This window comes from Anomaloglossus baeobatrachus, chromosome 2 (genome assembly GCF_048569485.1).
Source record: "Anomaloglossus baeobatrachus isolate aAnoBae1 chromosome 2, aAnoBae1.hap1, whole genome shotgun sequence".
In the NCBI taxonomy this organism is placed as follows: Eukaryota; Metazoa; Chordata; class Amphibia; order Anura; family Aromobatidae; genus Anomaloglossus; species Anomaloglossus baeobatrachus.
The window spans coordinates 527,724,899-527,738,516 of record NC_134354.1 but is presented as its reverse complement, the minus strand read 5'-3'; the positions used below and the strand labels follow the sequence as shown (position 1 = coordinate 527,738,516).

The following is a 13,618-nucleotide window of genomic DNA, read 5'->3' as shown; positions in this document are numbered from 1 at the left end:
TAAAGAAAAAAAAAAAATCAAAACGCCAGAGTTAAGGGTTTTTTTTGGCTTCGCAACATTGCAATAAAATGCAATAAGAGACAATCTAAACATTGCATCTACCCAAAATTGGTTTAATTAAAAACATCAACTGAGGATACAATTAATAAGTTGTTACTGAGCACAAGATCCCAAAAAATGTATGTATATCACCATTTATATAAATAAAAACTATACATGTTTGGTATCTACAAGCTCATACTGACGTGGGGAATCATACTGCCAGGTCATTGTTATCATATTACCTCATAGTGAACATGATAAATAAAAAAAATAAAAATAAAATAATCATGGAATTGCAATTTTTTTTCAATTTCACTGCACCTGGATTTTTTTTTTTACCAATTTCTGATACAATATGTGGCAGAATAGTGTAATTCAAAAGTACAACTCGTCCCAAAAAAAAAACAAGCCCTCATATGGCTATATTGAAGGGAAAAAAATAAAGTTATGGTTCTTGAAAGAAAGGGAGGAAAGAAAACGAAAAATGGAGAATCAATGGGTGGAGAAGGGGTTAAATAGGTTGTCCAGTCTAAATTGACAAGGCTGCTGTCACCTCTATGTGACTGCAGAATTCTGAATCCTCACATCACACGCACTCTGCACTGTGAGGATTCTCCAGTTTCAGCACCATAAATGCCAGTCACATGACTGCGAGTATACAATATGCACTCTCCTGGCCACAATCTGACTAGACTGTTTCTGGGCTCGCACAATACTCTACGGTATACGGTATACGATACCAGCGCAAGCTTTAAGCAGGAAGGCACATACTGACACCCGAGACAAGTGGAGGGGCCTGGGCTGAGCCAAAGACCCTACCTACAGTCCCACGTTAATGCCGCAAAAGCTTATTGCACTCAAACTTCAAATGTGGATTATACAATAACCAGAATGTGAATTTCTTCCCTGTAGAACAGCGAGATTACTGCCATGGCTTTACTTTAACATGCTAAACAGGTGCTCTGTCATGTTCAAAGCACTTAAAGCAAAATGTGTTTATAAATTAAAATACTAATGAGTCAGGAATGCAGAAACAGAAGATGTAAAGGATTTAAAAGATTTACATTTTATACACCCAAATGTCCATATGTATAGGGTTTTGTGTTCGCAGAGGTGGGGGAGATCTTACAGACAGATTTCCTTTCAGCTATTAGCAAGATTTTAGGATCAGTTTGACTATCTACTACAGTGGGGAACATGTTTGGGGAACTAATTTGGTACCTGTGATATTGAATCTGTTTTTAGGTTAGTTTTTGTCACGGATTCTAAATCTGCCACTATTTTTCTTTCATCAGCTCTAGTTAATGAAATGTGATCTACCATATACAGTGTGTGTATGTATGTACGTATGTGTGTATATATATATATATATATATATATATACGTACATACATATATATATATATATATATATATATATATATATATTATATATATATATATATATATTATATATATACATACGACCGATTGAAAAACTAGGACTGATCTCTACTAAACAGTATTATTTTTGCTTTGTTGGTTATTAAAACAAATTTATAATAAGAATTAAGCATCCAGACAAAGTTGTCATTGATACAATTCATTTACTGAGATACCTTGAAAAAGCTGTGCTTTAAAGGGCACCAATCATCAGGATTTTCATACATAAGCTAAAGCCAGTGCTATACTGGCACTATCAGGCTGCTTTATCTACACACCATTAATGGTCAGCTCGGATGTTTACGTTTTCAAATCCATGAAAGTAAACTTTAAAAAATCGTCAGCTTCTTGAGTGATAATTGGAACAGAGCAGATGATCTCTTGGTGGGTAATTGTGGTGCCCCTGAGGCTCCAGTCGCCACAGAGTATTGCACGTTATTTAAGATGCGATATTCGCCTCGGGTAAGGAGAGGGTTAATTACCGGTGTTCCACATTCACACTTTATATACAGCTTAGGAGCCTTCTCATGGGGGGGGATGGCTCAGGATAGATAGGGGGGTGGCCATCACGATGCATGGGACTTCCCCGGTCACTGAAGCCAGCCACCTGTGGGGCAGATACCACTTGGGGTAGAAGTAGGAGCAAACTCACACAATCTGCAGTCAGTCTACCCGGGACACTAGTTCTGGGACACAACACCATCACCACTTTCTTTTCTTCTTTTCATGGGGCCTGCAGCTTGGAGCGGAGCGCTCAGCCCAGTTTCCTCACAGCTGTAAGGGCAACTCTGAAAAAGGACTTTCTTCTTTCAAACACCGGTGACTCCTTCTAACTTATCCGAGGTCAACGGGGCACATCACAGGGGGTGACTGATACTACCCGAGCGAGCAGCACAAAGAGTGAGTAAAGACATCTGGAACCGCAGCATCTGACTAGGACTCTTATTACCGCCACCCCGCGCCTCGGCGCCAAAGGCTATCGCCATCACTACCACTCCATCTGTGGGGAGCGAAACCATATTCGACTGCTATTACCATCTGCCCCGGAGGACATCGACAGCAACGGTGGCTAATCTCTGGCCGCATACCACAGGTGGCATCACAACAATCATCCTATTACAACCCCCATCATCCTCCCTCCTTATTGGTGTATACCTTGGTGCATGAAGCCGGGCAGGTCACCGTGACATCCCAGACCACCACACCGGCCCAGTGACGAGAAAACAGGTACGAGACTCGACCGGGACCCCCTGCCCCCTTGGTGCTACATATTCATATGGATTCCCACCGCCATGCCTGTTGTTCCTCCCTCTCTCTGTTCTCTATGCTAATGTTACTATTCATCTTTTTCTTCACTAAGATGGCGTCGGAGTTGGCGCCTGCACATAGCACTTATCTCCGGTGCCGTCTTTGTGAAGACCAGTGTTCTCTTCTGGAGCTAATCGCTACGATCAGCTGTTCTCCACTCCTGTTGTGACCGTGCATGCTCCCTCGTTCACAATGAGAGCTGAAAAAGCGAGGACGCATGCGCCACCCTCTCAGCCGCAAGACTAGAATAACAGGGTCTTCACAAAGATGGTGCCGGAGATAAGTTCTATGCGCATGAGCTATCTTAGTGACAAAAAGATGAATAGTAACATTAGCATAGAGAACAGAGAGAGGAGCAACAGGCAGGGGGGCGGGAATCCATATGAATACCCACCCAGAGATTATCTGCTCTGTTGCAATTGTCACTCAAGAAGCTGACTATTTGTTAAACTTTACTTTCTTGGATTTGAAGGCCTAAACATCCGAGCTGACCACTAATGGTATGTAGATAAGCAGCCTGATTTCACCAGTATAGCACTGGCTTTAGCTTATATACGAAAATCCTGATGATTGGTTCCCTTTAAAGATTTCTGGTGTTGCGCCTGGCCTTATCACTTAGAATAGACCAGCAGTAATCCGCTCTCATGTGGGTATCCCAGTGTCCTCAGCATGTTTTGTCTATTGTTCTTAAATCTTGGTGGAATCGTTCACCCTGGTCTTCACTTAAGGCCCAGTCACACTAAACAACTTACCAGCGATCCCAACAACGATCAAACCTGATAGGGATCGCTGGTAAGTTGCTAGGAGGTTGCTGGTGAGATGTCACACTGCGACGCTCCAGCGATCCCACCAGCAACCTGACCTGGCAGGGATCGCTGGAGCGTCGCTACACGAGTTGCTGGTGAGCTCACCAGCAACCAGTGTCCCAGCCCCCAGCCAGCAGCGCCACGTGGAAGATGCTGCGCTTGGTAACTAAGGTAAATATCGGGTAACCAACCCGATATTTACCTTGGTTACCAGTGCACGCAGCTACACGTGCAAAGAGCAGGGAGCAGCGCACACCGCTTAGCGCTGGCTCCCTGCTCTCCTAGTTACAGCACACATCGGGTTAATTACCCGATGTGTGCTGCAGCTACATGTGCACAGAGCAGGGAGCAGCGCACAATGCTTAGCGCTGGCTCCCTGCTCTCCTAGTTACAGCACACATCGGGTTAATTACCCGATGTGTACTGCAGCCACATGTGCACAGAGCAGGAGCCGGCACTGACAGTGAGAGCGGAGGAGGCTGGTAACAAAGGTAAATATCGGGTAACCAAGGACAGGGCTTCTTGGTTACCCGATGTTTACATTGGTTACCAGCCTCCGCAGAAGCCGGCTCCTGCTGCCTGCACATTTAGTTGTTGCTGTCTCGCTGTCACACACAGCGATCTGTGCTTCACAGCGGGACAGCAACAACTAAAAAATGGCCCAGGACATTCAGCAACAACCAACGACCTCACAGCAGGGGCCAGGTTGTTGCTGGATGTCACACACAGCAACATCGCTAGCAACATCGCTGTTACGTCACAAAAGTTGTTCGTTAGCAGCGATGTTGCTTAGTGTGACGGGGCCTTTAGGTTACCAAGGTTTTTTGGGAAATGATTCAAGTGACTGTGGAGATAATGCACCTTGATACTCATTGTGCAGCCAAGGTGATGGAAAAAATATAACATTCTTTCTACTTATTCAGTGTAATTTTCTGCTTTATAGTTCCCAGGAAAGTTCTGTACAACCATAGTGATATTATTTATCTCCTACATGTTGGGTTCCCTAACAGAGCATACAAGGTCCAGCCTGTTGAGGGCTCTGAGCCATGGCGTGAGACTGTCTGAGAGTGCAGTAGATTTACATATACCATCTGAGTCTAAAGAGTTGTTTCTCAACATGGACAAGAAAACAGCATCTGTTCTTAAAGGTAACTTTTTCACAAGTGAAAGGTAAAGTCCATTCATATATAATATAACCAGTGAATGAAACTACAAATATTTTCTAGTCTGAAACGGTGACTTCGAAGTATCCGATCCTTGGCACTAGTAGAGAAAACATTCAGTTAGATTTGGTTCTGGTGCATAAAACTAATCTACCAGATTCTTTATGTAGACGGTTAATGGTAGATAAAGAACCAGTTTAATCAAAGTCCCAAACATAGATGTATAAATCTAGCTATGTGATATAGCTGGGTCTTGTACTTAAGATCTCCGTGCTTACACTTCAGCTGTCCTGGAGGCGGCAGACAACGGAGCTGATGGACACAATAGGGGTAAAGTGGTACTGCGCAAGATGGGGGATATAATGCAGTATAAGTAGACAAATGAGTACAGATGTGTTCCACAAATAATGTATGATATGTGATATATATCTATATATATAATTGCCTTATTCTGTCTCTGTCTGTCTGTCTGTCTGTCTGTCTGTCTGTCTTGCTCCAAAATTGTGTCCTTACGGTGACACAAAGCGGATTGGCCACTGGCCTTGCCATGGCCCCGCCCCCCCGCACGGATTGGTCGCTCGCCCTGGCTCCCCCCCCACACTGGCCGGCCGCTCGCACAGGCTCCGCCCCCCACACGGATTGGCCTCTCGCCCCGGCACCCTGCACGTATTGGCAACTCGGCCACGCCCCGCCTCCCTCACGCAATGCACACTCGCTCTGGCCCCGCCCCCCGCACGCATCCCCCGAACTGACAAGGAGACACGACTCGCAGGTGAGTACTGTACCCCCGGGAGCCCACACCAGCATACGCCGCCAACCCAGCCGACACATACCCTCGCATTGCTGGGGTTTGCCGCCGTATGCTGGTGTGGGCTCCCGTGCGAGTGGGGGACGTGATGCGCTGGTAACCATGGTAGCATAGTTACCAGCGCATCAAGGTCCTGCAGCGGCAGAACTTACACACACGCACACACATAACAGCACACACACACACACACATCAGATCACACTCACTCTCACACACACCTCACACACATCACATCGCATCCACACACTCACAGCATCTGGAGATATCGCTTGCTTCTCGGCCGCGATACTGTGCTGTGAGCTTCCAGGACCTGCCGGAGGATCACATGGCCAGAAGCATGTGGTATCTCCGGATGTTGTGACTGTGAGCGCGTATGTGCAATATCGTCAATGTGTGTGTGTGTGAGTGTATGCGATCGGGTGTGCGTGAGTGTATGCGATCGGGTGTGCGTGAGTGTATGCGATCGGGTGTGCGTGAGTGTATGCGATCGGGTGGGTGTGAGTGTATGCGATCGGGTGGGTGTGAGTGTATGCGATCGGGTGTGTGTGTGTGAGTGTATGCGATCGGATCTGTGAGTGTCAGCAGAGGAGCACGGCGTGCTGGAGGAGGCTGGGAGGAGAGAGGCTGATCCTGGGGAAGGCTGGGAGGGGGAGGCTGATGTTGGGGGAGGCTGGGAGGGTGTAGGCTGATGCTGGGGGAGGCTGATGCTGGGGGAGGCTGGGAGGAGAGAGGCTGATGCTGGGGGTGGCTGGGATGAGAGGCTGATGCTGGGGGAGGCTGATGCTGGGGGAGGCTGGGAGGGGGAGGCTGATGCTGGGGGAGGCTGGGAGGAGAGAGGCTGATGCTGGGGGAGGCTGGAAGGAGAGAGGCTGATGCTGGGGGAGGCTGATGCTGGGGGAGGCTGGGAAGGGGCGGCTGATGCTAGGGGAGGCTGGGAGGAGAGAGGCTGATGCTGGAGGAGGCTGGGAGGAGAGAGGCTGATGCTGGGGGAGGCTGATGCTGGGGGAGGCTGGGAGGGGGAGGCTGATGCTGGGGGAGGCTGGGAGGAGAGAGGCTGATGCTGGGGGAGGCTGATGCTGGGGGAGGCTGGAAGTAGAGAGGCTGATGCTGGGGGAGGCTGATGCTGGGGGAGGCTGGGAGGGGGAGGGTGATGCTAGGGGAGGCTGGGAGGAGAGAGGCTGATGCTGGAGGAGGCTGGGAGGAGAGAGGCTGATGCTGGGGGAGGCTGGGAGGCGGAGGCTGATGCTGGGGGAGGCTGGGAGGCGGAGGCTGATGCTGGGGGAGGCTGATGCTGGGGGAGGCTGGAAGGAGAGAGGCTGATGCTGGGGGAGGCTGATGCTGGGGGAGGCTGGGAGGGGGAGGCTGATGCTGGGGGAGGCTGGAAGGAGAGAGGCTGATGCTGGGGGAGGCTGTTGCTGAGGGAGGCTGGGAGGTGGAGGCTGATGCTGGGGAAGGCTGGGAAGAGGGAGGCTGGGAGGAGAGAGGCTGATCCTGGGGAAGGCTGGGAGGAGGGAGGCTGGGAGGAGAGAGGCTGATGCTGGGGGAGGCTGATGCTGGGGGAGGCTGGAAGTAGAGAGGCTGATGCTGGGGGAGGCTGATGCTGGGGGAGGCTGGGAGGGGAGGCTGATGCTAGGGGAGGCTGGGAGGAGAGAGGCTGATGCTGGAGGAGGCTGTGAGGAGAGAGGCTGATGCTGGGGGAGGCTGGGAGGAGAGAGGCTGATGCTGTGGGAGGCGGAGGCTGATGCTGGGGGAGGCTGGGAGGCGGAGGCTGATGCTGGGGGAGGCTGATGCTGGGGGAGGCTGGAAGGAGAGAGGCTGATGCTGGGGGAGGCTGATGCTGGGGGAGGCTGGGAGGGGGAGGCTGATGCTGGGGGAGGCTGATGCTGGGGGAGGCTGGAAGGAGAGAGGCTGATGCTGGGGGAGGCTGTTGCTGAGGGAGGCTGGGAGGTGGAGGCTGATGCTGGGGAAGGCTGGGAAGAGGGAGGCTGGGAGGAGAGAGGCTGATCCTGGGGAAGGCTGGGAGGAGGGAGGCTGGGAGGAGAGAGGCTGATGCTGGGGGAGGCTGATGCTGGGGGAGGCTGAAAGGAGAGAGGCTGATGCTGGGGGAGGCTGATGCTGGGGGAGGCTGGGAGGGGGAGGCTGGGAGGAGAGAGGCTGATGCTGGGGGAGGCTGGGAGGAGGGAGGCTGGGAGGCTGAGAGAAGGGAGGCTGATGCTGGGGGAGGCTGAGGCTGGGAGGAGAGAGGCTGATGCTGGGGACAGAGAGGCTGATGCTGGGAGGAGAGAGGCTGATGCTGGGAGGAGAGAGGCTGATGCTGGGAGGAGAGAGGCTGGTGCTGGGAGGAGAGAGGCTGATGCTGGGGGCAGAGAGGCTGATGCTGGTGCAGCATGGGGGATGGAGTACGATGGGGGGTGCGCAGCATGGGGGATGGGGCACGATGGGGAGTGCGCAGCATGGGGGATGGAGCACGCTTGGGAGTGCGCAGCATGGCGGATGGAGCACGTTTGGGACTGCGCAGCATGGCGGATGGAGCACGTTTGGGAGTGCGCAGCATGGCGGATGGAGCATGTTTGGGAGTGCGCAGCATGGCGGATGGAGCACGTTTTGGGAGTGCGCAGCATGGCGGATGGAGCACGTTTGGAGGTGCGCAGCATGGCGGATGGACCACGTTTGAGAGTGCGCAGCATGGCGGATGGAGCATGTTTGGGAGTGCGCAACATGGCGGATGGAGCACGTTTGGGAGTGCGCAGCATGGTGGATGGAGCACGATGGGGGATGGAGCACGATGGGAGGTGCACACCTCCCCCAACACACACACACACACACACACAACACACCACACACACACTGGGAACCACAAACACCGCCCTACACAGACACCCACACACACAGACAACGCTGCACACACACAACACCCAACACACAAACACCGCGGCATACATAAATATACGCACATACCGCACAACACACATATTGCACAAAACATACCTCCCCCCAAAACACACCACACCCACACAAACCGCGCAACACACACACACACACAACGCTACAGACACACAGCGCTCCACAAACAACGCAACACACGCAACACACATACAACACCGCTCTCACCCCCCGCCACACCCAGACAACACCCAGAACATGTACAGCCCCTACACAAACACTTGGTAACTACACACAACAACATCTATATATATAACAAAAATCATACATGAACTACACAATACGTAAATTCTAGAATACCCGATGCGTAGAATCAGGCCACCTTCTAGTTTATTTATATTTATTTAGGATATATTATGTGCAGCTAAACTGAGCACGGTGCTGCCTATGCATGATAAAGAGGAAGATATTTATGAAGTCATCCTCTGCAGTATCAATTAGAATGATGTCTTGTGAACTTTCTATTATAAAGAGCTTGTCTCATCAAGGATTAGCCACCACAGCGATAAGCTAAAATTGGCCACCACTGGATATGTCTGACTGGTCAAGGATTTCACTGCCTGTCAGAAGATTATTTATCACATGTAGACTGCTTGATTCCTCAATCACACATCCATGTTGCACATATGTGTTGTATTTGTTTTTTTCACGGACACATGTACTCATTATAATCTATGGTGCTAATCACAAGTCCATGTGTCCATGCAAAACACATGGAGGCATGTCCATTCTTTTCCCAGCAACATGAATGAAAGGGCCAGTACCCTCCATGTACTGTCCATGTTTAACATTGCAAAGTATAGGAGAAGCTTTGTAGCATATTTATTTATTTGTGAAAAACACTGATGGTAAAAACGGACACTGATGACACACTGATCCAAAACACTAATGACACCGGTACCTTTTTTCACGTATGTGTTTAAACACTGATGTGTGAATCAGGCCTAAAGATGAGTGAAGAGCGATGGACCCCCCTCCATGACATCTACAGGTGCATCTCAATAAATTAGAATATCATCAAAAAGTGAATTTATTTCAGTAATTCAATACAAAAGGGGAAACTCATATATTATATAGAGTCATTACAAACAGAGTGATCTATTTCAAGTGTTTATTTCTGTTAATGTTGAAGATTATGGCTTACAGCCAATGAAAACCCAGAAATCACTATCTCAGAAAATTAGAATATTATATAAGACCAACTGAAAAAATTATTTTAAACTCAGAAATGTTGGTGCCTACTGAAAAGTCTGTACAGAAAATGCACTCAATACTTGGTCGGGGCTCCTTTTGCATGAATTACTGCATCAATGTGGCGTGGCATGGAGGCGATCAGCCTGTGGCACTGCTGGTGTGTTATGGAAGCCCAGGTTGCTTTGATAGCAGCCTTCAGCTCTACTGCATTGTTGGGTCTTGTGTCTCTCATCTTCCTCTTGACAATACCCTATAGATTCTCTGTGGGGTTTAGGTCAGGTGAGTTTGCTTGCCATTCAAGCACAGTGATACTGTAGTTATTAAACCAGGTATTGGTACTTTTGGCAGTGTGGACAGGTGCCAAGTCCTGCTGGAAAATGAAATTTCCATATCAAAAAAGCTTGCTGGCAGAGGGAAGCATGAAGTGCTCTAAAATTTCCTGGTAGACGGCTGCGCTGACTTTGGTCTTGATAAAACACAGTGGACCTACACCAGCAGATGACATGGCCCCCATAGCATCACTGATTGTGGAAACTTCACACTAGACCTCAAGCAGCTTGGATTGTGGCCTCTACACTCTTCCTCCAGACTCTGTGCCCTTTATTTCCAAATGAAATGCAAAATTTACTTTCATCTGAACACAACGCCTTAGACCACTGAGCAACAGTCCAATTCTTTTTCCCCTTGGTCCAGGTAAGACGCTTCAGGTGTTGTCTATTGGTCATGAGTGGCTTGACACAAGGAATGCCACACTTCTAGCTCATGTCCTGGATACTTCTGTGGGTGGTGGCTCTTGAAACACTGACTCCAGCAGCAGTCCACTCCTTGAGAATCTAGCCCAAATTTTTGAATGTCATTTTCTTAACAATCCTATCAATGCTGCAGTTATCCCAGTTGCTTGTGCACCTTTTTCTACCACATTTTTTCCTTCCACTCAACTTTCCATTAACATGCTGGGATACAGCACTCTGTGAACAGCTAGTGTGGTGCCCCTGAGGCTTCAGCCACCACTGAGGTACTGCATCTCAGCCAGACGTGTGATGCCCCATCCTGGATGAGGAAGAGGTCATCCACCGGTATGCACACAAAACACACAACACTCACAATTATCAGCTCCCCACCAGGTCAGGGTCAGGGCTTGGTGCCATTAAAGCTATGTATAGCCACCACTGGTGATACCATCTTCCTTCCCCTAATCCGACCTAACCCGGTGGTGGAGTCAAGTAAGTGGGAGCAGTCTGTAGAAGGAGAGTCGAGAAGGAGCAGTGGAGGAGCAAAGACCTTTGGTCTGGAGCTGGTGTAGCTCGGCCCAGGCACAGGACAGAAAGAGTCATAGAGCCCACGGGAAGTGCGCCATACTCACGTGGCCTCGTTCCACGTATGACATATTGGAGTGGAGGGACTTGGCTGCAAAATGGGGACTGGTCCCTAGACTAGAGGAGAAGAACCAATGTGCTCCGCTAGTAAAACCAGAGGCTGAGGACACATCTAGTACCAAAGCCAACTCCACACACGTGTGACACTAGCTTAGTGTGGGCGTGTCGGTGTGGACGTGTCACTAGCTTCTTTAGCAATGACCTTTTTTGACTTACCCTCCTTGTTGAGTGTGTCAATGACTGCCTTCTGGACATCTGTCAAGTCAGCTGTCTTTCCCATGATTGTGAGGCCTACTGAACCAGACTAAGGGACCATTTTAACCACAAGTGTACACTTGAAATAGATCACTCTGTGTGTAATGATTCTATATAATGTGTTTCCCTTTTTGTATTGAATTACTAAAATAAATTAACTTTTTGATGATATTTTAATTTATTGAGATGCACCTGTATATGTACAGTCAGTCTATGGATAGAGGTTACGTTAATGAGTCCTCTTTTTATAAATCATTTCTGTTACAATGGTCCTTGAATAATAAGATAACCTCTGATAACACTGAACACCAATAATTATAAATATATATATATATATATATAAAAATTATATATATATCTAATATATAAAGCTGAATGTGTGTGTGTTTGTATGTATGTGTGTGTGTGTGTGTGTGTGTGTGTGTGTGTGTGTGTGTGTGTGTGTGTATGTCCGGGATTGGCATCTGCACCGTCGCAGCTACAGCCACAAGATTATGCTCACTCACACTTCTGGACCTCGAGAGCGTCATAGGCTATGTTTTGAGGGGAAATTTTAACCTCGCGCTTTACAGGTATTCACCAAAAAACCTGCCTCCATTAAAGCAAATGGAGCTAAGAGCCACAGTACAGCCAGAACTTCAGAAGAATGCGCAGCCACGCCCTTAAATGGAATGTTGGCGTTTCACAATGCAGCCAGGGAAAGAGACAGACAGGGAAAGAGACAGACAGGGTAAGAAACAGACATAGACAGGGTAAGAGACAGACACAAAGAGACAGACACAGACAAAGTGACAGACTGACAGGGAAAGAGACAGACACGGAAAGAGAGGGAAAGAGAGAGACAGGTTAAGAGACAGACACAGACAGGTAAAGAGACAAACACAGACAAAGAGACAGAGACAGACACAGGGAAAGAGGGAAACAGACCGACACGGTAAGAGACTGACAGAGACAGACAAAAAGACAGACACAGGGAAAGAGACAGAGGGAAAAAGACAGACAGGGAAAGAGAGGGAAAGAGAAAGACAGGGAAAGAGAGGGAAAGAGACAGACAGGGAAAGAGAGGGAAAGAGACAGACAGGGAAAGAGAGGGAAAGAGACAGACAGGGAAAGAGACAGACAGGGAAAGTGACAGAGATAGATAGACAGGGAGAGAGATTGAGACAGACAGGGAAAGAGACAGAGGGAAAGAGACAGACAGGGAAAGAGAGGGAAAGAGACAGACAGGGAAAGAGAGGGAAAGAGACAGACAGGGAAAGAGAGGGAAAGAGACAGACAGGGAAAGAGAGGGAAAGAGACAGACAGGGAAAGAGAGGGAAAGAGACAGACAGGGAAAGAGACAGACAGGGAAAGTGACAGAGATAGACAGACAGGGAGAGAGATTGAGACAGACAGGGAAAGAGACAGACAGACAAAGAGAGAGAGAGAGATATATACAGAGGGGAGACAGACAGATAATGGGAGAGAAACAGAGAGACAGTTACTATCCCGGTCAGCGCCGGGTGCTACAGCTATAATATATAAAGCTGAATGTGTGTATTTATGTATGTGTGTGTGTGTGTGTGTGTGTGTGTGTGTGTGTGTGTGTGTGTCCGGGATTGGCATCTGCACCGTCGCAGCTACAGCCACAAAATTTTGCACACTCACACGTCTGGACCCCGAGAGCGTCATAGACTATGTTGTGAGGTGAAATTTTAACCTCACGCATTCCAATTTACCAATCAATTTTGCCCCTATCTACATAATGGGGAAAAAGTGAAACGAAAAGTGTATGCGCACCGTCGCATTTACAATCACAAAGTTTTGCACACTCACACGTCTGGACCCCGAGAGCATCATAGGCTATGTTGTGAGGTGAAATTTTAACCCCGCACTTTCCAATTTACCAATCAATTTTGCCCCTATCTACATATTGGGGAAAAAGTGAAACGAAAAGTGTATCCGCACCGTCGCATTTACAATCACAAATTTTTGCAAAGACACCTCATGTGACCCAGTGAACGTCGTAGACTATGTTTTGACAGAAAAATTTAACCCCGCGCTTTACAGTTACTCTCCAAAAAACATGCCTTCATTAAAGAAAATGGAGCCTGGAACTACAGGTTATTAATAGGAGCTGTGAGTGGTTGCTATAGGAACAAAAGACATTCATAGTATAAGAAGCTTATATGTGAGGTAATAAGATGTCGGTGGGGAAGACGGATAGAGAGAAACAGAGAGAGACAGACAGAGACAGACAGTGAAAAAGACAGAGACAGACCTGGAAAGAGACAGACCTGGAAAGAGACAGACCTTGAAAGA

The 13,618-nt window shown here is 48.5% G+C and overlaps 1 protein-coding gene across 1 annotated transcript in view; it reads left to right on the top strand.

Moving 5' to 3' along the window:
- VWA3B (von Willebrand factor A domain containing 3B) overlaps positions 1-13,618 on the top strand; it is a 363,812-nt gene that overhangs the window by 141,177 nt on the left and 209,017 nt on the right. Inside the window, exon 17 of the mRNA XM_075336597.1 lies at positions 4,589-4,726. Within this exon, the coding sequence (XP_075192712.1) occupies positions 4,589-4,726 (138 nt within the window). The remainder of the gene's footprint in view (positions 1-4,588; positions 4,727-13,618) is intronic.